Genomic DNA, 23,530 nt, shown 5'->3' with positions numbered 1-23,530 from the left:
AAATCTCTCGACACTTACAATTAATATTTAACTGGGACGCTCTACGAAACGATATCAATATTTAAGAGACTAACTATAATGACAGGTGTTGCATATACTGCAGAACGTTTTGACAGGCTACAATAGAGCCTCGGAAATCATAATTTTCTCTTCAAGTATGATGTCACAGATTAAAAATTATACCATAGTTCATATTCGTGTGACAGCAAATCGAAAAAGTTCACATTAACGCTTGATGGAAAAACTGCAGATGTCTAATAGTATCGAATGTCGAATGAAAACTTACATACGTATATCATATTGATTTCTACGATCCTGAGAAACAGAACTTTCATACTCTCCACATGACAGTCTTTCTTCTGAAGCGGTTACTCTAGTTAAAAAAGGAGATATGGCTAGTAAGCGAAATAGGTTTACACAAAAATCGAAATAGTTACCACTTTTTGAAGTATGATTAGATCGCGGATGTTTGTGCAAATTAGTATTTTTATAAATAATTAATAAAATGGAAGCCAAGAAGAGAGCTTTTTTTACCTTGAGATTTTTTACCTTACATTTTTTACCTTGAGATTTCCCATAAATGCATAAAAGTCCGCGGTCTACTAGTGATAGTTATAATTTTATGTTGTTCTTTTATGGTTCTTAATGTAAATTATCGGGAAATTAATTTAAGCTTGGAGCATTTTAGCGTTTCAGGAAACTGAGAGAGAATCTCCTGATATATTTGATGTTCCTCACTATAAAATGCTAAAAAACTACTTGCAACTTTTGGGGCAAGATCCACGTCAAAAAAATGGATTTAAGAATTTTATAGTAACTGCTGTAGTGATCAGTATTACAGGCAACATTATACCAACGGTAAGGAAGGATCTAGTAAACCTCTCGTAGAAAAATGTTATAGATAAATTGAGAATACTAAAGTAAATGAATTCCTCGCAAGAAAGTAAATAATTAGGTAATGTTATTAAACAATTGGAACCTGCAATCATTAGTCACTAGAATTGTATACCTCGTTATGTGACAAGAATATGGACGCAGTAATCAACGTTTTCCCACATTTTATGGCAGCTACGATCAGTGCTATTAAAATATTAAATATCCAGATCAACAGGCAAAATGTAAGTGAATTTATTATTAGATAAAGAGTTTCTTATATAAATAATATAATAAATATTCGCAATATATTATTTATAGTTTAACAAATTGCTTCAATTTGTGGCAAAGCAATGGGAACAACTGGAATTAAACAATGAATTGTACGTTTTGAATCGAACCGTTATGCAAGGCAACAAAATGGCTCAATTGTATCGAAGTATATTATCATATTATTATTATCTAACAAAAATACTTTCTTTCAGTATTTTGCAGGTAAGTTATCGAGTTTATTCTTTTCAGGATCTTTATTGACCGCTTTGATATTATTTCTACTGGTCCCACTAGTTTCTCCCATTCTCGATGTCGTTCTCCCACTAAATGAAACTCGACCACGTCAGCAACTGCTTAAAATTAATTACATTATTTTTGACGACGCCAATTATTTTTTCTACGTATATATGCAGTTAGCTTGGGGATCAATTATGGTTGTGGTAACCATAATTTCCGTAGATTCATTGTACATCCTTATAATTCATCACAACAGCGGATTGTTTGCCGTGTGTGGGTAAATATGGTGCTGTCAGAAACATATAGACATATATCATAATTATAATATATTTACAAAAGATATGCATAAGTGTTCAAATGCTTTGACACGGCACTACAATAAATTTTAAAAGATGTTACAATTATTTTTTCTATCTGTTGTTAAAATACAGGAACCAAGTGCAAAGGGCAACAAAAGATTTAGACACCAATCAAATTATTTCGGAGAATTACACGTACAAACAGATTAGGAATTGCGTGATCGCGCACAACGAAGCCATCCAGTTTGTATCTGTCGAGTAACAATAAATTCTAAATAGGCTGTGAATATTTACATAAAATATTTTTATAAACACGACTAAAATAATAACTAAATATCATAGTGAATACTATACTTTGAATATTTTATATTTTTTTTGCGTATTATATTCATTTTGTATTATTTTGCATCTCTGAATTTCCCATAAACGTATAAACATTTGCAATCTAACAGTAGTTTATCAAAATATTATTAAACGCAACTAATTTTTTCTATTATTATATTTTAAGGTTTTATAATATTCTAAACGAAAGCAGTCGAACTAGTTATTTGATCCAAGTTGGATTAAATATGTTGATAATCAGCGCAACAGCCTTGCAAGTAAGGAGAAAAGCCGAATAAAATTAAAAAGAAACATGTATTTAACTGATAGCTTTATTTTTCAGGCAGTAATAAATTTAGATAAACCGGAAGAAGCAATTAGAAGCGTGGTATTTTGTGGGGCCAATCAATTTCATTTATTTGTGCTTAGTCTACCCGGACAGGTGCTTCTGGATCATTGTACTGAGCTAGGAAATAATATGTACATATATGTCTAATATACGCGTGCAATATGTAAACCGTACGAGGCAAACATGATAATTCCATTTATTGTTGATTTCTTCTTCAGTTTTGGTGTCTATATAATTTATATACATATATAATATAGTATAATGTATAATATATGATATAAATTTAATAACGACTCTAAAATAGGTAACAGTGCAATATTTAAAAAATGAATAATATAATATATAATAATAATAAATAATATATAATATATAATATAATATATAAGAAATCATATAATTAAGTTACTTTTTAAATTAGATTTTGAACTTCTACGATGCTGAGATGTCGTGATATCGGATTTTCGGGAAAAATCGTGTAACTATTGCACTTGCACTTGCACTTGCACTTTGCACTTTACACTTTACACTTTACACTTTACACTTTACACTTTACACTTTGCGCAGTTTCGTAAACGTTGCAGTCTACTTCTTGAAGGCAGATCTGAAACTGAGGGTTTCGAGCCCCGTTGTCGCTATTTATACTAAGCGATGTTCCGCTTGGCTAATCAAATTAATGGCTCAACTTGGAAGTTCTAACCGGGCGAATGAAGATCTTCCTAGTTGAGTCATCGGTTTGATCAACCAATCGGAATATCGCTCAATATAGATTGAGACAATGAGACCCAAAACCCTCAATTTCAGATCTGCCTTGAAGAAGCAGACTGCAACATTTACGAAATGTTGGCGTAAAGTGCAAGTGCGAAGTGCAAAGTACAAATGCAAAGTGCAAGTGCAAAGCGCAACTGCAATAGCTACGCGATTATTCCCGAAAAAGTAATATCATGCTGATACGATTAATATTATGACAATGAATCAGAGATTTGGTATTAGGAAATCGGCTGACAATTAATATAAAATTAAAAAATTTCTTAATTAATAAAATATAAAAAAGTCTACCTTATCATGTTTTTCTCTGTAATCTTCATATGCAATTAATAATTAGTCTCAATCAAGAATCGATTGATTCGAATGTTGTGTTTTCTCGATGTTATAATAGATACGGTGCCATGTGGTACAGAACACCCGTGCAAATTCAAAAAGTACTTTACATGATGCAGATAAGAAGTGGGAAACTATGCAGCTTAACGGCAGGCGGACTGTACGAAATGAATATAGAAAATTTCGGAGTGGTATGTATCACTATATGATTCTAATAATTTCTCGTCTTACATTAACTGCTTACAATTTCTTTCAAGACCTTCAAAACGTGCATGTCCTACTTCACGATGTTATTGTCGCTAAAATAACGGTTCTACCTTATCTGTTGAAATTATTTAGTCAAATTCACTGTGCTGTGATACAAGATTAACCAGGAATGCGAATACTAAGATCATATAGCCAAGATATGTACTGTTAATATTAAATCGTTTAAATTACTATATTAAACACGTAAATAGAATTATTGAACCATCTTTCAATATTATTTGATATTTCAGAGTGTATTTTCGACCAATCGCGGCGAGACGCAATCGTGAGGAAACACGTCAACGGGAGTCGTAAATTCCCGTTACGATTATAATAATCGACGCCGCGAATAGGTCGATCCCCTGATTTCCGTTGAGATAATAGGGGTGGTTGAGGTGGTATAACGCTGCGATTAACAGGGTTTATTAACAGGGTACTTTATATTTCCAACACTTGTACACTCAAGAGTTACACCGTTTCGTATGATATAAGTCGTAGACGATGATTTGGCGTACACACACAATATTATTTGGTAATGGAGCAAGGCCCTTACAGTTGAGTTTCTTGTCGTAGTTGAAGGAGACTAAGTATAGATATGAAGTGACTGCTCTGTAGTCTAGAGAATAAGTTTAAGACTGACTTGTCGTTCCTATGTTATTACGGAAGAAAGTTCGGTGTGAGTGTGTCCTTTGAATGAAGAACGCGGATTTGTTGTTCACACTTTTCGTTAGGAAAAGTGAGCGTAACGATCCGCGATGTCGACTGGTTATGACCCATGTTAATGCCAAAAGGTATGAGAAGGAAGCTTCCTACCAACGTGGTTTGTGGGTGACCTTGTTCATGGAAAAAACCAGCTTGTTTTGTTAGACAAATATTCGGTTTTCCCAATAGGTGAATACCCGCTTTTTCCGTGTTTTCAAGAGCGCCTAATAAACCCAAGGACTTTTCTAAAAACCAGCCGTGAACCGAAAAAATTTCTAGGATTAAAAAATCCTTCAGGACAAACAGATTGACTGAAAAACATGTATTGACACAATGAAGTTAAAAGTTAAAGGTTTATGGTGAATCCTTAGATTAGATTGAGGGTTGAAATGACGATACGTAGACAGTGCAGATGTCTTACGCGACATAACACAGAGTGTAAAACATGTTATATACCTTACCGAAATAATGAATTGACCACTATTTCACAGATTTCTTTCAGTTCGTTCCATCGAGCCACAGAGAAAATTTACATTTGTGTACTAATTTTAGCAAGATACATATAATGAAACTCCAACGGTTGAATCTATTAACTAACTGGATCCACCACTTTTTTAAGTTTCATTTACATCTCGCAAATAACACCGTTGCACTTTTTTACGTGTCAAAGCTTTAGCTAGAGGTCGAAGGAAATATTATCACGTCAACACTGCGAATAGAGGTACGATACTTTTCTGAGAATTCAAGACTTTTCAGTGTATAATTAATTCTACAATTATTTATACATCACTGAGTACTTAGTTAATACCATATTGTCAGTGGCTCGATCAATATCTCACTGTAATCATAGATCTTCGATTTTCAGTTTAAATGACAGGCATCGCTATAACCCTTGATTCGTTATGCTCCTATCTATAATGCACTTGTCATTCAGCAATAGGTAACTTAGACATTATGCTATATACTGCATACCTGTCCGGCAAAGAAGTCGATTCATAGTCATACTTGATAACCGTAATTACAAGCTCAGTAATATTGAATATCGAGTATAACTGCATTCGCAGATTGACTTTCGCAATTTTAAGAACAGAAACATTTATTCAATCGGCACGACGATAGTCCGAACGTTAACCGAAGTCAATTAATTGAAAATCTGGGAATATGGATAGTAAGAGATAGAAATGAGCCATTTAGAAGTCACGTTGATCAACTCTATAAATTGAAGAGCACACGAAAATGTTGATATTACAACTATTATTGTTTTTAAATTTATCTTAGAATTTACCATCATTTACGTCACCTTCTTACGATAAGAAAAATTTATGGAAGCAAATTTGTTTCTGGAAAATTGAATATTAATCGTGTGCATGTGTAATGAAATTTAAAAATTAATAAAAAGTGCGGTTGGATCAGTACCTGTCTTCTGAATGACTCAAATGCAATATAAATTATAAATAATTAAAATAGTTCTTTGTCAATATATAATTTTTATGGTATTTAAAGTAAACTAGCCGGGAATAATTCTTTCATGAAATTAATTTAAACTTAGAACATTCAGCATTTCAGAAAGTCAGAACACAGTCTACCGATATGTTCGACATTCCTTACTATAAAATGCTCGAGAAATATTTGCAAATTGTAGGACAAGATCCACGCCAAAGAGATATATTCAGAAGTATTATTGTGACTATAATGGTGACTAGTATCACAGGCATTCTCGTTCCAACGGTAAGGGAAACATATCGTATAGTACATTTTATAGAAATGTATTCTTTATTTATAGAGATACATTTCTATAAAATGTATTATAATCGAAATGAAAAAACTTAGTTGAATAAATTCCTCGCAAGAAAGTAAATAACCAGATAACGTTATTGACAATTGGAACCTACAATCACTAGTTATTAGAAGTATATAGATCCTTATATGACAAGGATATGGACGGAGTGATCGAGTGTATGCCGCATTTAATCGCAGCTATAACTAGTATCGTTAAAATATTAAATGTCCATTTCAACAGAGAAAATGTACGTGAATTTATTGTTACCTGATTAAGCTTTGGGAATGAAAACATATTATAAAGTCGTAAAAATACATGTTATATCATAGTTTAGAAAATTGTTCGAATTTGTGAGGAAACAATGGAAGGAATTGAAGTTAACCGATGATTTACGCGTTCTGGAGGATGTCACCATTCAAGGCAGCAAAATGGCACAACTGTACCGAAGTAGGTTATCATGTCTTAATTTTTCAATTACAGTGCTTCTATGTGTATAAAGGATTTGTTCTATTAATATTTTGAACATAAGCGATCAATTGTGATCATTTCAGATACTTTATTGATCTTCATGGTACTGTTCTTGCTGGTTCCATTACTTTTTCCTATTCTGGATGTCGTCCTTCCATTAAATGAAACTCGACCGCGACAACAATTATTTAGAGTTAATTACATATTTTTTGATCATGAAGAGTACTTCTTTTACATATATTTACAGCTTGCATGGGGATCTGTTATTGTTGTGATGATAATAGTTACCGTAGATTCGTTATATATCCTTATAATCCATCACAGTAGTGGATTATTTGCGGTGTGTGGGTAAATATGATACTGCAAAAAGCATAAGATCGCGTTAATCCGTAAAGGCTATCATGCGTGAAATTTCCCCATTGATAACATAGACGTGATATTCTTTAATGATAGCTTTTAAGGATCAATAACCATATATCTCTTTTTGTACTAATAAGAATAAGAAGATAAAACTAATAAGATTTCATTTTTTATAATTATATTCAAAATATAGGCATCAAGTCCATAAAGCAACTAGTAGTTCAATCATATTCTCTACAGAAGCTATGACGGAGACTTACACGTACGAACAGATAAAAAATTGTGTGATCACTCACGATAAAGCGATCGAGTTTGTATTTATTAAATGACGATAAAATACAATACGGTGCGAGATGATTATTGATCGCAATTAATGTGCTTTTTTCGTTATATTTTGAGGTTTTACAATATTCTAAATGAAAACAGTCGAAGTAGTTATTTGCTTCAAGTTGGATTAAATATGATGGGTATAAGCATGACAGCTGTTCAAGTAAAGAGAATCTAATAATTGAAAACGAATGAAAATTCTGGAAGCATTTTCCTAATTGAAAGTTTGTATTTTTCAGACAGTCGCTAACTTAGAAAGACCGGCGGAAGCAATTAGAACCGGCATATTTCTTGGAGCTGAACAATTTCATTTGTTTGTGATCAGTCTGCCTGGGCAGGTACTTCTGGATCATTGTTCTGATTTAGCAAATAATATGTATGTATCTAGTGCAATCGTATAAAATGCAAATATTCAATCGTAGAAAAAAATATAATTTATTACTCGTATCAAAACAGATATGGGTCCACCTGGTATAAAATACCAGTAAAAATTCAAAAAATGCTTCTCATGATGCAAATACGGAGTAAAAAACTGTGTACATTAACGGCAGGTGGATTGTACGAAATGAATATGGAAAATTTTGCAATTGTATGTAATATTATGGGACAGTTATAGTTACTTTATATTATTAACTAGTAGGTACTTACGTCATTTCTCTTTTAAGACTTTCAAAACATGTATGTCATACTTCACGATGTTAATGTCACTGAGAGGATGAATTGACTCATAGACATTTACTCATATTCATTGCATTTTATACCTGGATGGACCTACAATGAGGATAATAAGATAAATAGTCACTATGCATTGTTAATGTTGAATAGTTTAAACAACGTTATCGATGTAAATAAAATTATTAAACTATATCTTTCACAGAATATTTTTAAATATTTTTAAACATAGATTGATCTCGCTTAATAATGTAAATCACTGTTACTTAATCATTTTTATAAGCTAATGATAATATCTCGAAAATGAGATGGACATTTCGCCATCTTTTGTAAGACTTCCTGAAGGAATCATTTTGGCTTCTTTATTTCTCCATATAAGGTTATTTAAACTCTTCTATAATAATTATTTGTGCAAAATTTCATTTCGCTGAAGTATTGCTTAATAATTCCTAAACAAATAAATGGGTAAATATAATAGTTCCTATAGGAATTGTATCAAAACTGTGCAAAAATAATATCATATGGTACAAGGTATACATATTTCTTTCATGAATGTCCATTTATTTGGATTTCAATTATTGACGTATACAGATCTCAATTGCAGAAAATAATTCTGCCGAAAAGAAATGACGCTAACATTAAGAGCATTGGGTACGAAGAGTTTAAAGAATATGTGATGTTGCATTATAGATCTCTTCTAAACTAATAATCAATAAGAAATTAATATAACTAGATCTGAGTTTGGTTCTTTTATTATATTTCTACTAAAATTACGTTGTTACCAAGCATTTTAACAAGATTAGTAGTTAGTTTTGAGGCCGTGATAGTTGTAGTTGCTGGCTGTAGATGTCGCTGCTGGGGCAGATACTGCTTTATTTTCTTCTCATTTAAGAATCGTGGAAAGAAAAATCGGACTCCGGTCGCCGGGGATTTGAACCCGGGTCCCGAACGTTCGTAACCTAAGGCGCTAACCACTGCGCTGCCGTTGTCCGACACTAGTTATCTTCCGGTGGTATTTGCTGTCGAGTGCCGCCACAGTTTCATAACTATTGTTCGCGTAAGATATCATTTCGCCAATATACATATACAGATTTTAAATATGCTGGATTTTATATATGGATTTTACTTAGTAGGCATAATGAATTATGTTTTCGAATGTTATAATCTTCTTCCCTACGGCCTGTACGAGATAAGCTGCTATCCATCTATCGTTCGATTTAAGGAACCCTGTGTACCCCGCTGCTTAGACTCACCTACTTTCGTTCCTGTAAAGAAGGTTGCTCGGCACAGAGGTATTTTGGATAATATTTAATTCTCAATAACTAAAAAAGGAAACCGAAAACACGATCTTTTTATTCTAGATTTTCATCATATTTTAACTTCAAGTATCGCCCCTTAAATATTTTTACACCTGTAGCCGAATACACTATATAGCAGCTTATTGATTAATATAATATGCGTATAAAACTTTGGACGATGCGTTACAAATATACAACGCAACAAGTAATTGGGTGTCACTGCAATGTCGATCGCACACATATGCATGCTTCTTGCTCGTAAGATATTAACCACCAAAGAATTTTCAAGGAATAAATTGATTGAAAACCTGCTGCTATCGCCGATCGTCATCGACTAAGGTTGTGTCACAACCAGTGAGGTCGATATTTCAGGGTAACCACAGGTTTTCAATTCCCAACGCAAATGATTGACATTCCAGCAACCGATGGCCTATTATTTTCACATCTACGACATAGTTATTATTCGATGTCGTGCTACCCAACATTGTGCTATAATGCATACTTGCCGGTAAGCAAACCGTCAAACTAATTCGATGGTAAAAATTACATGCTTTCACAGACATCGGGTGAAGGGATATAAGTGCATTCATAGGATCCATTTCAATTTCTCGGTGTACAATATAAAGAACAACTTTCATACTTCATACTTCATACAACTTTGTTAAATCACTTTCGCCGTCTCGTTTGCTAATAAGTCGTCTGTATTAGACAGATCTAAGAAATTTAAATAGTAAGAGAAAACTGAATATATTCTATATTGTTGCTGACTGTGGATTCTTTTGCAATTATACGAAATTTAAAAATGCAAAATTTCATAGATTTCTCATAATATACCAAAATATATTAATTTTAATCGGTAAAGCGAATCTCTATATAAGTTCCATTTCATTACTTGTGTCCATAAAGGTACAAATTTGTACAAAAATTTGATATCAAATTATGATTATTGCGGTAACTCGGTGTTATAATTCACTGACTATAAATGTTTCAAATACCAAAAAATAGATGTCGAAATAAATTTCTTATTTTAGCACATCATATCATTTTCTCTTTTTCTTCTTCATTCTACCATATTTTACATTATAATATCAAATTCAACGTTGAGTCACATTTTTCAATAAAAGACTTAAATTGTTAGTTTAAACGGCAATGTTCAGTGTTTCAGGCAAACAACAAGCAAGATTTTAATGTGTTCGATATTAGCTACCATAAGCCGCTTAAACAGTATCTGTCAATTTGTGGGATAAATCCGTATCAGGAAGATCGTACTAGTAATATTATAGTAATTGCAATAATGTGCGGTTTTATAAGCTTCTTTGGTCCAACGGTAAGAGGAACGTATGCTATGTCCTTTTCATGATTATTATTATTAATCGATGAATATAATGAAAAATAAATAAATAGCAGAGTAAGTAATCAGGTAATATTATTACATGATTGGGATTCACGATTCCATAGTCTATGCAGCTATACGATGCCATACGTAACAAAGATTTCGATAACGTCATCCTGAATTTACCGCACATACTTACAGTATTTATCAGTGTTGCAAAAATACTAAACATCTATTCCAACAAAACGCTGGTACGTATGTATTTAATATCTCCTTCACATACAAAGTCATAATAATCAAGATATCATTAGTTTAGAAAATTATTTAATTCCCTGGAAGAAGATTGGAAATTACTGGAATCAAAAAATGAATTACAAATGCTAGATAAATTTACCAAACACGGCTATAAACTTGCATATCTGTACAGAAGTAAGTGGTCATCTTATGATTTTTATTATATACTTCCACAACAAGTGTTGGATATAAAAATAATTTTTAATTAAAAATAATTCTTCCAGGAACGTTATTAATAGCTCTCGTAATATTTCTGTCCCTTCCATTATATAATCCCGTCCTAGATATTATTATACCATTAAACGAAACCCGACAACGAAATAATGTATTTCAAGTTCACTATGGTGTCCTAGATAACGAAGAACACTTCTATATCGTGTATGTGCATTTATCTCTTTGTGCGATTATTATCGTGGTAACGATAATCTCGGTAGATTCGTTATACATTACTATTATTTATCACGCTTGCGGATTATTTGCAGTATGTGGGTAAATACAATGGTTTAAATAAAAATTCTGTTAAAACAATGCAAAAATTGTATTACGCGGTAAAGAGTATACTTCATTTATATATGTTTACTTATTTGGACTTCAATTATTCACATGTACAGATCCCAGATTCAGAAAACTGCAGAAAATAATTTTGTCGAGAAAAATGGTACTAACATACGCAACATTGGATACGATGCTTTCAAAGAATGCGTGATGATGCACTATAAATGTCTTCAGTCTGTATAGTTTTAAGTCCGACTAGTTAATAGTAAACTAATAACCGATAAGAAATTAATACAACTTGAACTGACTTTGGTTCATTTGTCATATTTTAAGACTTTATGACGTCCTCGAGAAATGTTGCCGGAATTTGTACTTGATTACGATGGTGTTGAATGCAATCATTCTCAGCGTAACAGCTGTTGAAGTAAGAACATCTTTTATACACCTTAGAAATTACTAAATTGTTAATTTTTTCTGCATTTCTTGAAAATACAAATGTTGACATATGTAAAACAATTTTTTATGTAACTACCATGTTTTTTTAATTCTCTTCATAAAAGTTTGAATTAGGAGGAACATCCTGAGTCGAATAAGTATTGAGAAAGAACGAAACCGATGCTTTTACCTTCTAGGTAATTGTGTTCTTGGACCGACCGGCAGAAGCCATCAGGGCTATTGTCTACCTCATAGCAGAACAATTTCATTTGTACATGTTTAGTCTACCAGGGCAAACATTACTGGATCAAAGTGTAGAATTGTCCAATAAAATGTAAGTTTTCAACGCATATAAAATACAGAAAGCCGCAAATAGTCTAAACTTATGGATTTCGAGGCAGATATGACTCGGATTGGTATAAAATACCGACAAAAGCTCAAAAGGTATTTTACCTAATGCAAGTGAGGTCCAACAAACCGTGTATATTGACAGCAGCGGGGATGTACGAGATGAACATTGAAAGTTTTGGAATAGTACGTAATAATGGAAATTAATAAAAGTATCATGTTATAATAATTTAAGCGGATGTTAGTAATAATAATTCTTTAATTTCAAGACTGTTAAAGCTTGTATGTCGTATTTCACCATGTTCTTGTCACTGAGAGAATAATCGTTCGTACCTACTCGAAAATATTCGTTTCTAGTAATTTTATGGTTTAATGACAACCCAATCTTACTTTTTCTAAGAGTTATGTCAATATTATATGATTATGACTACATTCTGAATGGAAGAAAGGCATAAATTATTGAAATAAAATGATATACTTTACCAAATACTTTACCAAGTACGTCAATAAATTGTTATATACTGGTTCAATAAAATTTGTTATCAATTTGTCACTGATGCTGTTATTCTGAAATTTGTGGCATGTACTCATTGGGGTATTATTGCTAAATATTTTGAAAATAGTAACTAGTAGTGATCATGTGCCCAATATCATATATATAATAAAAAGTTTTACAGAGAGTATGAATATTATAAAATAATTAATTCTATAAAAATATTATTCTCTATATTATTATTGTATAAAATTTTGTTCATTTTTTTTGTACATATAATATTCATTTATGTCTTTATTCGTATAAAATTTCAGTTATCAGTTTAGATCTTTTTTCATATACAATTGATAAATTATTTTACTAATTACTGATCCTATAAGACGTTTTTTATCACCAAATTCAATAGCAGCTAATAATAACTCACCATTGCAACCAGACTTCTGAAAAGCTTCAACTAATAATCGAGGAGTTGGATAATGTTCTACAATTGCTAAAGCTTTATCTATGGACATTCCTTTTAACTGTAGTAGTTGGCGGACAAACATTTGATTTACTTTAAAAACCTAAAAAATGTATTAACACCTAAAAATGTAAACATTAAATCAATGATCAGTGATAAATAGCTTAAATACCTTTTGTTTAGAAGCTGCTTTATTAAATTCTTCAAATACCATGAGACTACAGGTATTATTTGAAATATTTGTTCGTGTAATAACTTCTTTTTTACAACCTATCAGGTTTTTTTCCTAGAAAAATATATTTGCTATAAAATACGATTCAAACTAAATTACATAACTACACAAAAATATAAAAATTTGTTGTAAAAAGATTACATACTTTGAACATTTTTATTAAAATTCTAGTTAATGATGACAAATAAAACATAGAATCTTTATGATTCTTAGTATATTTTACAGAGAAACCATCTTGTATCAAAGTATTAATGGAAGCTTGCATCAATGATGAATGTGGTATTGTCAATCTTTGACCCTTCTCATAATCTTCAATTATGTACATAAGATTTGTAATTCCAGATTGCTTTAATCTAAACTATATAAAATAATATTCTATTTAACCATTTAAAAATATATAAATATGAATTATGTATACATATGTCATATATATACCTTTTGTTCATGAAATCTTCCATCTGTAATACTTGCACTTAAATCATCTATTCGTTTCCTTTCTACTATAAAGGGTAAGATTAGTTCATTATTTTTATTTCTTCTACACCTAGCAATCCATGCAAAATCACCAACTTTTAAATGACGTATCTCAAATGATACACCAAACTCTGTTAGTCCTGTGATAGTAGCATCATGTTGAGGTTCTGTCCTACCACTATATGAAAATTATTTACAGATACATGATAAAATTTTAACATTATAATTTAACAAAATGTAAACATACCCAGCAGTCTCTTGTGTATCTACTAATAATATTATATCAAAATTTCTTGATTCTAAATAATAGTTTCTTTGAAAATCATCTGTAAAATCTGTTTCATTATTTTCTAAATTATGTACATGATTCATATCTTTTACTTCTTTCATTTTTTCTTGTACTCTTTTTGGGTAGACAATATTTTCCTTCGATTTTTGTTTTTCAAAATTCTCATCAGGTTGTTGGCAGTGATTTTCAATAGTAATAGTTTCCTCATTCCTATTATTAAGATCGGCTGAATCTTTTATTAACTTAGACTTTTGTGTAATCAATGGTTTTAATGAGTTTTGAATTTTATTTAATACTTCAAAAGAATTTAATGATATTACATTAGTAGTTGTAATTTCACATATCTTCTTTGAAATACTTATACCATGCTCTGTAAGATTATACCTATACAAGTTATACTACATTTAATACTACAGAAATGTCAAATTCACATATAATTTTAAAAATTGTTATTAATAAATATTATTACCTAATTGGTCTACCTATCATAGAAATTAATCCACTTTCAAACAAATCTAAGACTGAAGTCTTTGCTCCATGCCCACACAACTGTTTCATTTCCAACAGTAGATCTGTTTCTGTAGTATATCCTAATAAATTATAGTATTCATTAGTGATATAATAATTTAATAATAGAATTAAAATAAAAATAAACAAAAATAAACAAAAATAAAAAATATTCCTTGAAATATACCTGAATAACATGAGTCTAGTGTTTTCTTATATAATATCAATAAGGCAGCATAATTTTCTACATTCCAAGATGATAAATTTAAATCGTCAAATGTTGTTAGTTCTGTCTTGAAACAATATATTTATTAAGTTTATTTCTTTGATATGTTATTACATCTGTATATAAGAAATATATAAATATATTTACTCTTTCAGGTATGAAATCTGTGTCCACAATATTTTGTTGTGATCTGCGTTTCCTTTTAAATACAGGTTGTTCATTAAAACTGCAGTGCTTGCAAACATTCTTCACACTTACTGAGTCATTATTTTGAACTTTATATTCTTTGAGTTTTCTATCTAACATGGAGCATAATTTTGTGCCAAAGTGTTGCAATATTATACAATCCTTCCCAGATTTTAACGGCAAGGGATATTTTTTTAATGCAGCGAGTGCTTTCGAAAAATGATATTGCAAGTCGGAATTTCTCGATGCAGCCTCTTTTCTCCATTCTTCTAACCAGAGCTCAAATAGTGGGTTTGGATTCTTAGGCTTAAGTTTTATTCTTTTCATAGTATTTTTATATCACGGTATGCAAAAGATTATATCATGTATGTTATTAAGTTTAATAAATTATGAAATTAATACTTCAACCAAACACAAAACATTTTTAAGGTTGAAATCTGTATGTATATCAATTTTAAGTGTAGAACTTCAAATCTTCACGATCTATACATATATTTATATACATATCCTCTTTTAAATGGAAAATCATTACTTTTATAAACATATGAATAAGTACATTAAACAATGAACATTTTAAAATTATTCTTAAGAAATTTTCTTAAGGGCAGATTCACACAATATAGGATGTTAAGTCAAGGTAGCTCTGACATTTCTGACATTATTAATCATGATCTTCTAAAAAATTCTTGACTCTTGACACTCATATAATACTGAAGTTTAAGGAAAATCGAGTATGACTACCTGTGAAAAATCAGCATGGAAGACAAGAAGTCTGTCTGTCTTACAAGAACTTGGATTTTATTGAGCTTCCATGATGATTTTTCACAACTAGACACGATTCAATTTTCGAACGGTTTTCTCTAGCGAGTGTCGAAACCTCTTTATATGATCGCAGTAGTGATACAAAAATTTCAATATTACTAGACATCTTAAGAAAATATTAATTCATATAGAATTTTATAAAATATAATAAATATAATTCATATATATTAATTCATATTACTAACTAATCAAAAATAAGTAAAATTTATATGTGTAGTATAAATATGTATTTTTGATCTCTTTTGTATAAAAATTAATATATATTTAATTCTCTTTTTCGTAAAATAAAATTATTACCGATGGAGCAATATTAATAAATTATTTATATTTAAATACAATTTATTTTAATATGCTTTTATCTTTTAGTAATGAATAATAGAGAAGTTGTGTTGTACATAGTGTGAAATGTGTAATACGAAAATTGATTACAAATCATGGTATATTAAATATGCATTTTAAAATAGACAAAGCATACTGGTTCAGTCGGTGATAAAGGGAACATAATAAATTGTCGATAATTTTTGTTTGGCATTTATGGAATTTTCTACAAGATAATAAATGTGTCTCCTAACTTGGGTGTAGCAGAAAATGCAGACCAATACGAATTTATTATAGTACTACATTTTATATAGTGACCGAAAAAAATTTCTATGAAATGATTAGTGTACCAAATGAGTATAATTGTATCGTAGACGTGTGATTCCAGTAACCGTCTGCGAGGTATGATCTCATTTCCTGATAAATCATGTATTTGTGTGTTAATCGAAATTTTCTTGTTCGCAATTTACGGAATATCTTAGTTATTCGCATTCGGTTGTCACTGCCAGAAATGTATTTCAATTGAAGTATAATGTCAAGTAACGTTGTCTGCATTATGTAATAATCATTGTCGACTTACCATCATAACTATAATTACAAAGTGTCAAAGACATTGTAAGCGATACTGTATTTATACATATTTAATTGGAAAAATGAATGATTATTAGTTTCAAGTTTGAACAAAAATTACAAACATAATATGCCTACAAAACATTCTGAATGATATTTTTTTCTTATCTTATTGTACAAAATTTTATATTTTGTATAATATTTAAAATGCTTATGTTGTAGTTGTATACTTATGTGCGTAGAATTTAGAAATGGCAACTGGAGGTAGTAGTTTTATAAGTAAACCAGCCAGAGGATGGTTACACCCTGATCATTTAGTGAGCAAAGAAGGAATTACCTATACTGTTAAAGTAAGTTTCTATTTTTCTATTATCAATATGTAGCATTAAAATAATTTTTTACAAATTATAAGTGTTTAATTATTATATTATATGATTTTCAGTATATAGGATGTCTTGAAGTATACACATCTATGAAAAGCTTAGATTTTGAAACAAGATCATGTGTTGCCAAGTAAGCTTTTTAATAAATTTTTAAAACACATTTATATGTAGAATTTATTTTACATGTAAAGAAACACTAAAAATATTATGAACAAATTTTTTTTAGAGAATGTATAAACAGAGTTTGTGAGGCAGCTGGTTTAAAATCTGCAGATAAAAAGAGAAGGGTATGTATATTATTAATTTTTACTTTTATAATTGCAGCTTTACATTTATAATAATTTATATTTGAAGGTGGATAGGAAAGTGTTAAGAGCAATAGCAGATAAACCTCGCATGGAGCATACAGGTGCTACGATAAATTTAACTATTAGTAGCTGTAGCTTAGCTTTGACTAACATAGAGACTGGACATACTATTGCCAAACATGAAATGCCACGTATATCTTTTGCTTCAGGTGGAGATACGGTAAATTATATGTTATGAAATATTAGTTTTTATTACCATTTGTATTATATAATTGCCAGACATATGAACTGGTTAATATATTTTTTTTATAGGAAATATTAGACTTTGTAGCATATGTTGCTAAAAATATGCAAGAATGGCGTGCTTGTTATGTATTAGAGTGTGGAGGAGGACTTGCACAAGATGTCATATCTACTATTGGACAAGCTTTTGAATTACGATTTAAAGAATTTCTTACAAAACCAGCTTCATTACAGTAATTATAGATATTAAAACAAATTTTATTTATTATAAAATTAATCTTTAATATGTTATTTAATATATATCTTTTTTATAATACAGCCCTATGTTAAATGGCATGCGAGAAGCAGATAGAGATTATTATAATGATCTACCAGGGAAAGTACCACCTGATATTGGCCCTCCACCAGTTCCACCATTACCAATTTCGGCATCAACACTACCTAATTTAAAACATCATCATTCTACTCAAAATCATGTGTCACGTAGCAATGTACAAAATTCTGCTTTACATGACACATTTTCCATAAATTCTGATAGACATCATCAACAATGGGCAGGTAACATTCCTTTAAAATTTTATTATAATTCGTAATTTCATTTAATAACGAAAACTAACTTCATTTCTGTTATTGTAGAAAGTGATAACTTAATTGACTTGAATTCTGATGGAACATCAACGAATTTCAATATTCCTCCTGAACATAACTATGTAAATGACAGTGTCATAGCAGCTACAAGAGAAAGTCATCGTGACCAAACATCACTTTTTGATGTGTTTGATATGCGTAAGTAATTTAATGTTGATATAGCATTTAAAATTCCAGCATATAACATAATATAATTTTATAGAGCCATTTAGTTCTGCAATATCAGATTTGAATAGATTAAGCCCCCATTCTCAAAAGCAACAATTAAAACAAGAGATATGGTTCCATGGTAGTGTTAGTCGTGCTGAAGCAGAATCAATGTTAACGAGGGTAAGTATTGCCATTAATATTTATATATAAGTTGTGTATATTTTCAATATAACATATTTGACAGGATGGTGACTTTTTGGTTCGAGAATCTCAAGGCTCGCCTGGACAATATGTCCTTACTGGTATGAACAATGGTACTCCTAAACATTTACTGTTAATTGATCCAGAAGGCGTAGTAAGTATTTTAGAACATAACATTGGAAGAAATCTACATACATTAAAAAGGCAAATTTATGATTTATTATAATTCCAGGTTCGCACAAAAGACCGCGTTTTCGATAGCGTTAGCCATTTAGTAAATCATCATTGTGACAATGTGTTACCAATTATATCAGCAGACAGTGTTTTAGTACTTCGGTATCCAATCCCCAGACGTGCAAATAATTGATTTTTGCAAACTTATAATAGTGCACAAAGTAACGAATGAGATTCACATTTGGTATCGATCAATCTCACTAGTATTTACTAAAAAAATTCGATACTGAATATGCTTTTCATAGCAAAAATTTCATGCCATGAATACTTTTCTTTGAAAGAGGAGAGGGTTTATCCTAATTTTACGTTCTATTCTTATCAAAAGAAAGACTTAATATTTCACGAAATATAATCCTATAATTATTAGTAATATCACCGTGCAGAGAGGTGTTGAATCATACTCAAAATTAAAGAAGTTATTATTAGATGTTAAATTATGATGATTAGTGTGTAAAAGATTTTATCAAAGTATTTTTATGTATCAATTTTTTTGTAAAAAGAGGTATATGTATAAAAAATGGTAGTATTTACAGTATTCCTTTTTTAATTTATTAAATTGAATTTTTGAGATACTGTCTCATACATAATTTTTAAATAGTACCAGTATACTTCCATTAAATAACATACGTATGAACATAACATACGTATCTTTAATTGTTTACAAATACTTATAAGTTTATAGTTGCAAAACTATATGAATTTCTCTTTTCATTAAATATTCAACTTAAAATATATAAAAAGATAACATTAAATGATATTGACGAATATTAAAAGATAACTTTCAACTTAAAATATATCAATGTTACATCTGTTAAATATTAGACAAAAATTTTTTTTAAATTGACTAAAATCAATTATTCGATATAACCCAATATTAAATCAAATATAGTTTTTTTACTCAATTTACATCTAATTAATTCAATTTTTGTGTAAGACTCAAAATAGTATCTTACATATGCCATTACTACACCTCAAAGTGTGCCACAATTTAATTTTTTAGTGGAGATTTGGTACCGACTACTGAATACAATAAAACTATACATTTTTAATTTTATATATAACTTTACCATATAGATTATGGCTTTCATAAAAAAATGTTTTGTAATTTTAGTCATTTCATGTTATAAAACTCGCAAAATAGTTATGTGCATAGAAATATATATATATATATATATATATTTACAAATTTTGTAATATCCTGATAGTATAACATTTTGATTCCATATTTGTGAGGTAATTTTCATTTGTATTCCCAATATTAATAGAGAATTGTATATTTATATTTTATCTAAATATATAATAATCAAAGTGAATTTTGTATTCTGCATATTTATTTGCAGAAATATTTGAACTGAGTCCTGCGAAGGACCTCGCGTTTGCACTTTTATATTATGCATATATTAAAATATTTATTGCGCTTAAATATGGCCTATATTGTAATGTTTTTAGTATTAAAATATACAAATTATAATATTTAATATTTTTACCTTCCATAATTTTAAAATAGATATATATGATAATAGTACATACAGTATGAATTATTGATTATACGCTACAAGACTATAACATTAAATCGTATCTGATAATTTATTGCTTATATAGTTTCTTTGAGAATAATATCGTATATACACAACAAATTTAAATATTTGTGAATAATCACTAATATTTATATTTTTGCTTAAAAATTTCGATACATGCATGTATGTGCAAGTATCGAAATTTATATATAACGTATATTATTACTTTCTAGCTCTTTCAGAGATATAATAATGATATAAAATAAATATTCATATAAAAATTTTATATAGCTTATGACTGATCCTAACTCTGATTCAAATACGTAACTTTGTGTAGAAAGAAATATTTTCTTGTTTTTTATGCTTAATCATATTCTTAACCACATATGTGAAAATCAAGAATTAGTGTAGTGTCTCATAATCTAAATAATTAGCATTTGTCTATGCTTGGTATATACGCCTTCCATTTCATTCGTATAAACAGAATTAGTTTACTCATCTCTGATATAAGCTTTATGCTCTAGACAGAAATACAATAAGAAAATAAATATGATGCACGATTGATCACGATTGAAACTAGGAAATTAGGGAACTATACCGAAACCTAAGGAAAACGATTCGAAAATTGAGTCGTGATTAGTTATGAAAAATCAACATGGAAGACAAGAACGCGAACTTTGTTGTCTTCAGTACTTTTCACAACTAGTCACGACTCAATTTTTGGACGGTTTTCCCTAGCGCATGTCAAGGTCGAGACCTATTATGTTATAGTTGTGTGATTAATCGTGCACTAGTGCTGTTCAAGAACTGGGGGAATTTCAGGCTGGGTTATTACCTGGGGAATGCTAAAGCACTCTGTTCGTGTTTAGGAATTTTTAATTAAACAAATGAGGAATTAACGAATAGTTTAGAAAGAATACAGAAAGAATTAAACTTGAAACAAATAACTATATTTTGATAAACTAATTACAAATTGAAAAATCTTTAATCTATCATGATTTCCACATTTTTAGAATAGTGTCCGGATGTCGGGATTAGCTTTATAATTCTGTCTTTCGTACTTTCGTCCGGTATACTTGTGTCTTCGGTTGTTACATAAAAAATGCAATGTGTTTACGATCAAATAAGAACAATTGTTTGTGCCTTGACAATGTTCTTTTCCATAGTAACTTAGATAAATATGCAAATCAGAAAGTGATTAGAATTATCAGTGGCAAATAATTTGACTGTTAAGTATTATATTTTTATATGGTTATCTTACGATTATCTTCTTTGATTATATATTTTATATATGGTTATATATTATCAAAATCATATTAAAATAAAATATTTACTTAGATAAATTGTCTCTGTTCATTGCTTCAATTACGATCTTTTACAATTTGAATTTGGCGCAAGTTAGTTTACACAGAGCTTAATAGAGGGCGTACATGACGGTACTGATATTACTACAACCAGTTTCCTCTCTAATACAATTTTAGGAAATATAAGAAATACAACTAGTAAAGAGTAACTACATCGTAGATGTTTATTTTTCTTGTAGTCTATAAGAATAAGTGTAAAACATGACAATGTTATTGATATAATCTTTATTATTCAAAATATTAATAATAATTATTAATCTTTTCATCTATATATTTACGTACGTGACAAAAAAAATATTTTTCTGTAATTCACAAGAATATTTTATTGTATTAAATACAATAATCAAAATTACAGAATAAATATATAAGAATTAATATATAAAGAAACGTGAAAATGTCAGAATATGATAAAGTGAGAACTGGAAAACTTGTTTTGAAAGGTGAAAAAAAAAGGTATACAAGTTGTTCCCATGCATAATATGTTCATTTCAATGCATATATATTTTAAGAAATAATGAATTATTTTCTTTTGTTTTTTACAGAACGAAAAAGAGGAAGTTGAAAAAACAAGAGAAAGGACATATTATAACCTCAGAAGATAAAGATACTATAAGTCATGGTATTTTATTTTAATATATATGTACTTCCTCATATCGATTATCAAAGTAATTGTATTGTATGTTATTCATAGGTGGTTGGTGGAAAGCTACACAAGTGTCAGAAGTTACAGGAACAGTAGCGATTGAATTTGGAAATCATATCTACATGAAAGCATTAGATAATGGATTATTTACCTTAGGTGCACCTCATAATGAAGGTGAAGGGCCTTTACCAGAAGAGATTCTAACAGCTTTTCCAATAAGTGAAACTAAAGTTGCATTGAAATCTGGTTATGGAAAATACTTAGGTATTGATAAAAAAGGCGTTGTCATTGGAAGAAGTGATGCAGTAGGCATGATTGAACAGTGGGAACCAATATTTCAAGTAAATATATTATTCATTGCAATTTTTGATTACTGAGTCATTTCATTAAGATTATCATTTTTATTAGTTTGTATAAAGGAATGAGATTATTTATTTAATTTTACTATCATTAATTTAACACTACAAATGTAAAAAAATATAACTATTTATATATATTTTATAGAAAAAAACTATGATTTTTTTAGGATAACAAGCTTGCTATTTTAAATAGCAACGATTGTTTCATATCAGTTACAGATGAAGATGACATTATTTGTCAGAAAAGGACCGCTGGATCTTCTGAGTTTTGTACTATAAGAAGTATAACTCAAAAAGCTCAAGATCCAAATAAGGATATTCCCAAAGAGGAACAGGGTTCTCTTCATGATGTTGAAGTGAATTATGTGTAAGTAGTATAAATTTTATATGAAAAGTTGTTTTCAATATAATATAAGAAACATAATATATCGGCAATATTATAGGAGAAAGTTCCAGAAATTCCAGGACAAAAAATTAAGAATAAGTAAAGAGGATAGTTCTAAACTAGAGAAAGCAAAACGAGAAGGAACTTTACATGAAGCTTTATTGGATAGAAGAAGCAAGATGAAGGCAGATCGATATTGTAAATAATTTTATACAAAATTGCATTATGTATTTAAACATGTATTTAGACAATTACTGATTTCTAAAACGTATAAATCTTTAATAAAAATATGAAAAAAGTATATGATCAC

At 29.7% G+C, this 23,530-nt stretch overlaps 6 protein-coding genes across 16 annotated transcripts; 5 read left to right on the top strand and 1 right to left on the bottom strand.

The window, feature by feature from the left end:
• The first annotated feature begins 391 nt into the window (after positions 1 to 391).
• On the top strand, positions 392 to 3,659 carry LOC100741652. Its single transcript, XM_033324681.1, has 9 exons — positions 392 to 398; positions 674 to 858; positions 993 to 1,118; positions 1,195 to 1,312; positions 1,396 to 1,660; positions 1,815 to 1,925; positions 2,191 to 2,281; positions 2,347 to 2,483; positions 3,509 to 3,659. Exons 1-9 carry the CDS (start codon positions 392 to 394, stop codon positions 3,657 to 3,659), a joined length of 1,191 nt encoding a protein of 396 aa, XP_033180572.1.
• Positions 3,660 to 5,509: 1,850 nt separating this feature from the next.
• LOC117152538 lies at positions 5,510 to 8,395 on the top strand. Its single transcript, XM_033324692.1, has 9 exons — positions 5,510 to 6,126; positions 6,300 to 6,425; positions 6,508 to 6,625; positions 6,730 to 6,994; positions 7,200 to 7,316; positions 7,406 to 7,496; positions 7,573 to 7,709; positions 7,790 to 7,922; positions 7,999 to 8,395. Exons 1-9 carry the CDS (start codon positions 5,989 to 5,991, stop codon positions 8,050 to 8,052), a joined length of 1,179 nt encoding a protein of 392 aa, XP_033180583.1. The 5' UTR covers positions 5,510 to 5,988; the 3' UTR covers positions 8,053 to 8,395.
• A 148-nt stretch (positions 8,396 to 8,543) lies between these two features.
• Positions 8,544 to 16,035, bottom strand: LOC100749465 (crossover junction endonuclease MUS81). 4 transcript variants are annotated; one of them, XM_033324684.1, is made up of 9 exons: positions 15,037 to 16,035; positions 14,851 to 14,956; positions 14,626 to 14,746; positions 14,115 to 14,540; positions 13,829 to 14,045; positions 13,539 to 13,751; positions 13,334 to 13,447; positions 13,126 to 13,264; positions 8,544 to 9,270 (listed from the first exon to the last, which is right to left on the bottom strand). In XM_033324684.1, the coding sequence occupies exons 1-9, from the start codon at positions 15,400 to 15,402 to the stop codon at positions 9,203 to 9,205; spliced, it is 1,770 nt and encodes a 589-aa protein (XP_033180575.1). In that variant the 5' UTR covers positions 15,403 to 16,035; the 3' UTR covers positions 8,544 to 9,202. The 4 variants fall into 4 exon arrangements, with proteins under 4 accessions (XP_033180575.1, XP_033180576.1, XP_012249342.1 ...); XM_033324685.1 differs by lacking the exon at positions 8,544 to 9,270 and adding an exon at positions 12,664 to 12,775 and having other exon boundaries at positions 15,037 to 16,034; XM_012393919.3 differs by lacking the exon at positions 8,544 to 9,270 and having other exon boundaries at positions 12,967 to 13,264; positions 15,037 to 16,034.
• On the top strand, positions 9,169 to 12,694 carry LOC100741411 (odorant receptor 9a). 5 transcript variants are annotated; one of them, XM_033324689.1, is made up of 11 exons: positions 9,169 to 9,297; positions 9,367 to 9,811; positions 10,461 to 10,630; positions 10,762 to 10,887; positions 10,948 to 11,065; positions 11,155 to 11,308; positions 11,542 to 11,658; positions 11,759 to 11,849; positions 12,058 to 12,194; positions 12,262 to 12,394; positions 12,478 to 12,640. In XM_033324689.1, the coding sequence occupies exons 3-11, from the start codon at positions 10,598 to 10,600 to the stop codon at positions 12,529 to 12,531; spliced, it is 963 nt and encodes a 320-aa protein (XP_033180580.1). In that variant the 5' UTR covers positions 9,169 to 9,297; positions 9,367 to 9,811; positions 10,461 to 10,597; the 3' UTR covers positions 12,532 to 12,640. The 5 variants fall into 5 exon arrangements, with proteins under 5 accessions (XP_033180580.1, XP_033180578.1, XP_033180582.1 ...); XM_033324687.1 differs by having other exon boundaries at positions 11,155 to 11,419; XM_033324691.1 differs by lacking the exon at positions 11,542 to 11,658.
• Positions 16,036 to 16,362: 327 nt separating the features above from the next.
• Positions 16,363 to 19,484, top strand: LOC100749343 (SHC-transforming protein 1). 4 transcript variants are annotated; one of them, XM_012393841.3, is made up of 11 exons: positions 16,363 to 16,617; positions 17,028 to 17,135; positions 17,228 to 17,298; positions 17,395 to 17,455; positions 17,523 to 17,696; positions 17,789 to 17,952; positions 18,039 to 18,277; positions 18,356 to 18,505; positions 18,570 to 18,697; positions 18,762 to 18,872; positions 18,951 to 19,484. In XM_012393841.3, exons 2-11 carry the CDS (start codon positions 17,037 to 17,039, stop codon positions 19,083 to 19,085), a joined length of 1,332 nt encoding a protein of 443 aa, XP_012249264.1. In that variant the 5' UTR covers positions 16,363 to 16,617; positions 17,028 to 17,036; the 3' UTR covers positions 19,086 to 19,484. The 4 variants fall into 4 exon arrangements, with proteins under 4 accessions (XP_012249264.1, XP_012249262.1, XP_012249265.1 ...); XM_012393839.3 differs by having other exon boundaries at positions 17,008 to 17,135; XM_012393842.3 differs by lacking the exon at positions 16,363 to 16,617 and adding an exon at positions 16,624 to 16,830.
• Positions 19,485 to 21,932: 2,448 nt separating this feature from the next.
• Positions 21,933 to 23,530, top strand: LOC100749228 (protein FRG1 homolog). Its single transcript, XM_003485501.4, has 5 exons — positions 21,933 to 22,286; positions 22,376 to 22,452; positions 22,525 to 22,817; positions 23,003 to 23,202; positions 23,279 to 23,530. Exons 1-5 carry the CDS (start codon positions 22,228 to 22,230, stop codon positions 23,424 to 23,426), a joined length of 777 nt encoding a protein of 258 aa, XP_003485549.1. The 5' UTR covers positions 21,933 to 22,227; the 3' UTR covers positions 23,427 to 23,530.

The sequence above is a fragment of the Bombus impatiens genome, unplaced genomic scaffold (assembly GCF_000188095.3).
Source record: "Bombus impatiens unplaced genomic scaffold, BIMP_2.2 scf_0060, whole genome shotgun sequence".
NCBI lineage: Eukaryota > Metazoa > Arthropoda > Insecta > Hymenoptera > Apidae > Bombus > Bombus impatiens.
Note: the sequence above shows the minus strand (reverse complement) of the source record. Positions and strands in the feature narration are given on the sequence as shown.

Coding starts and splice junctions, on each gene's coding strand:
- LOC100749228 (XM_003485501.4), top strand. CDS start 22,228: ATGTCAGAATATGATAAAGTGAGAACTGGAAAACTTGTTTTGAAAGGT. Junction 22,287..22,375: donor TTGAAAGGTGAAAAAAAAAG/GTATACAAGTTG, acceptor TGTTTTTTACAG/AACGAAAAAGAGGAAGTTGA. Junction 23,203..23,278: donor GATGTTGAAGTGAATTATGT/GTAAGTAGTATA, acceptor GCAATATTATAG/GAGAAAGTTCCAGAAATTCC.
- LOC117152538 (XM_033324692.1), top strand. CDS start 5,989: ATGTTCGACATTCCTTACTATAAAATGCTCGAGAAATATTTGCAAATT. Junction 6,626..6,729: donor AATGGCACAACTGTACCGAA/GTAGGTTATCAT, acceptor TGATCATTTCAG/ATACTTTATTGATCTTCATG. Junction 6,995..7,199: donor GGATTATTTGCGGTGTGTGG/GTAAATATGATA, acceptor TTCAAAATATAG/GCATCAAGTCCATAAAGCAA.
- LOC100749465 (XM_012393919.3), bottom strand. CDS start 15,402: ATGAAAAGAATAAAACTTAAGCCTAAGAATCCAAACCCACTATTTGAG. Junction 14,957..15,036: donor CAGATTTCATACCTGAAAGA/GTAAATATATTT, acceptor TATTGTTTCAAG/ACAGAACTAACAACATTTGA. Junction 13,265..13,333: donor AAGCAGCTTCTAAACAAAAG/GTATTTAAGCTA, acceptor TACATTTTTTAG/GTTTTTAAAGTAAATCAAAT.
- LOC100749343 (XM_012393841.3), top strand. CDS start 17,037: ATGGCAACTGGAGGTAGTAGTTTTATAAGTAAACCAGCCAGAGGATGG. Junction 18,278..18,355: donor ACATCATCAACAATGGGCAG/GTAACATTCCTT, acceptor CTGTTATTGTAG/AAAGTGATAACTTAATTGAC. Junction 18,873..18,950: donor TAATTGATCCAGAAGGCGTA/GTAAGTATTTTA, acceptor TTATAATTCCAG/GTTCGCACAAAAGACCGCGT.
- LOC100741411 (XM_033324687.1), top strand. CDS start 10,598: ATGTGCGGTTTTATAAGCTTCTTTGGTCCAACG. Junction 10,631..10,761: donor TAAGCTTCTTTGGTCCAACG/GTAAGAGGAACG, acceptor ACGATTCCATAG/TCTATGCAGCTATACGATGC. Junction 12,195..12,261: donor GTAGAATTGTCCAATAAAAT/GTAAGTTTTCAA, acceptor ATTTCGAGGCAG/ATATGACTCGGATTGGTATA.
- LOC100741652 (XM_033324681.1), top strand. Junction 859..992: donor CAGGCAACATTATACCAACG/GTAAGGAAGGAT, acceptor TGCAATCATTAG/TCACTAGAATTGTATACCTC. Junction 1,313..1,395: donor AATGGCTCAATTGTATCGAA/GTATATTATCAT, acceptor TATTCTTTTCAG/GATCTTTATTGACCGCTTTG.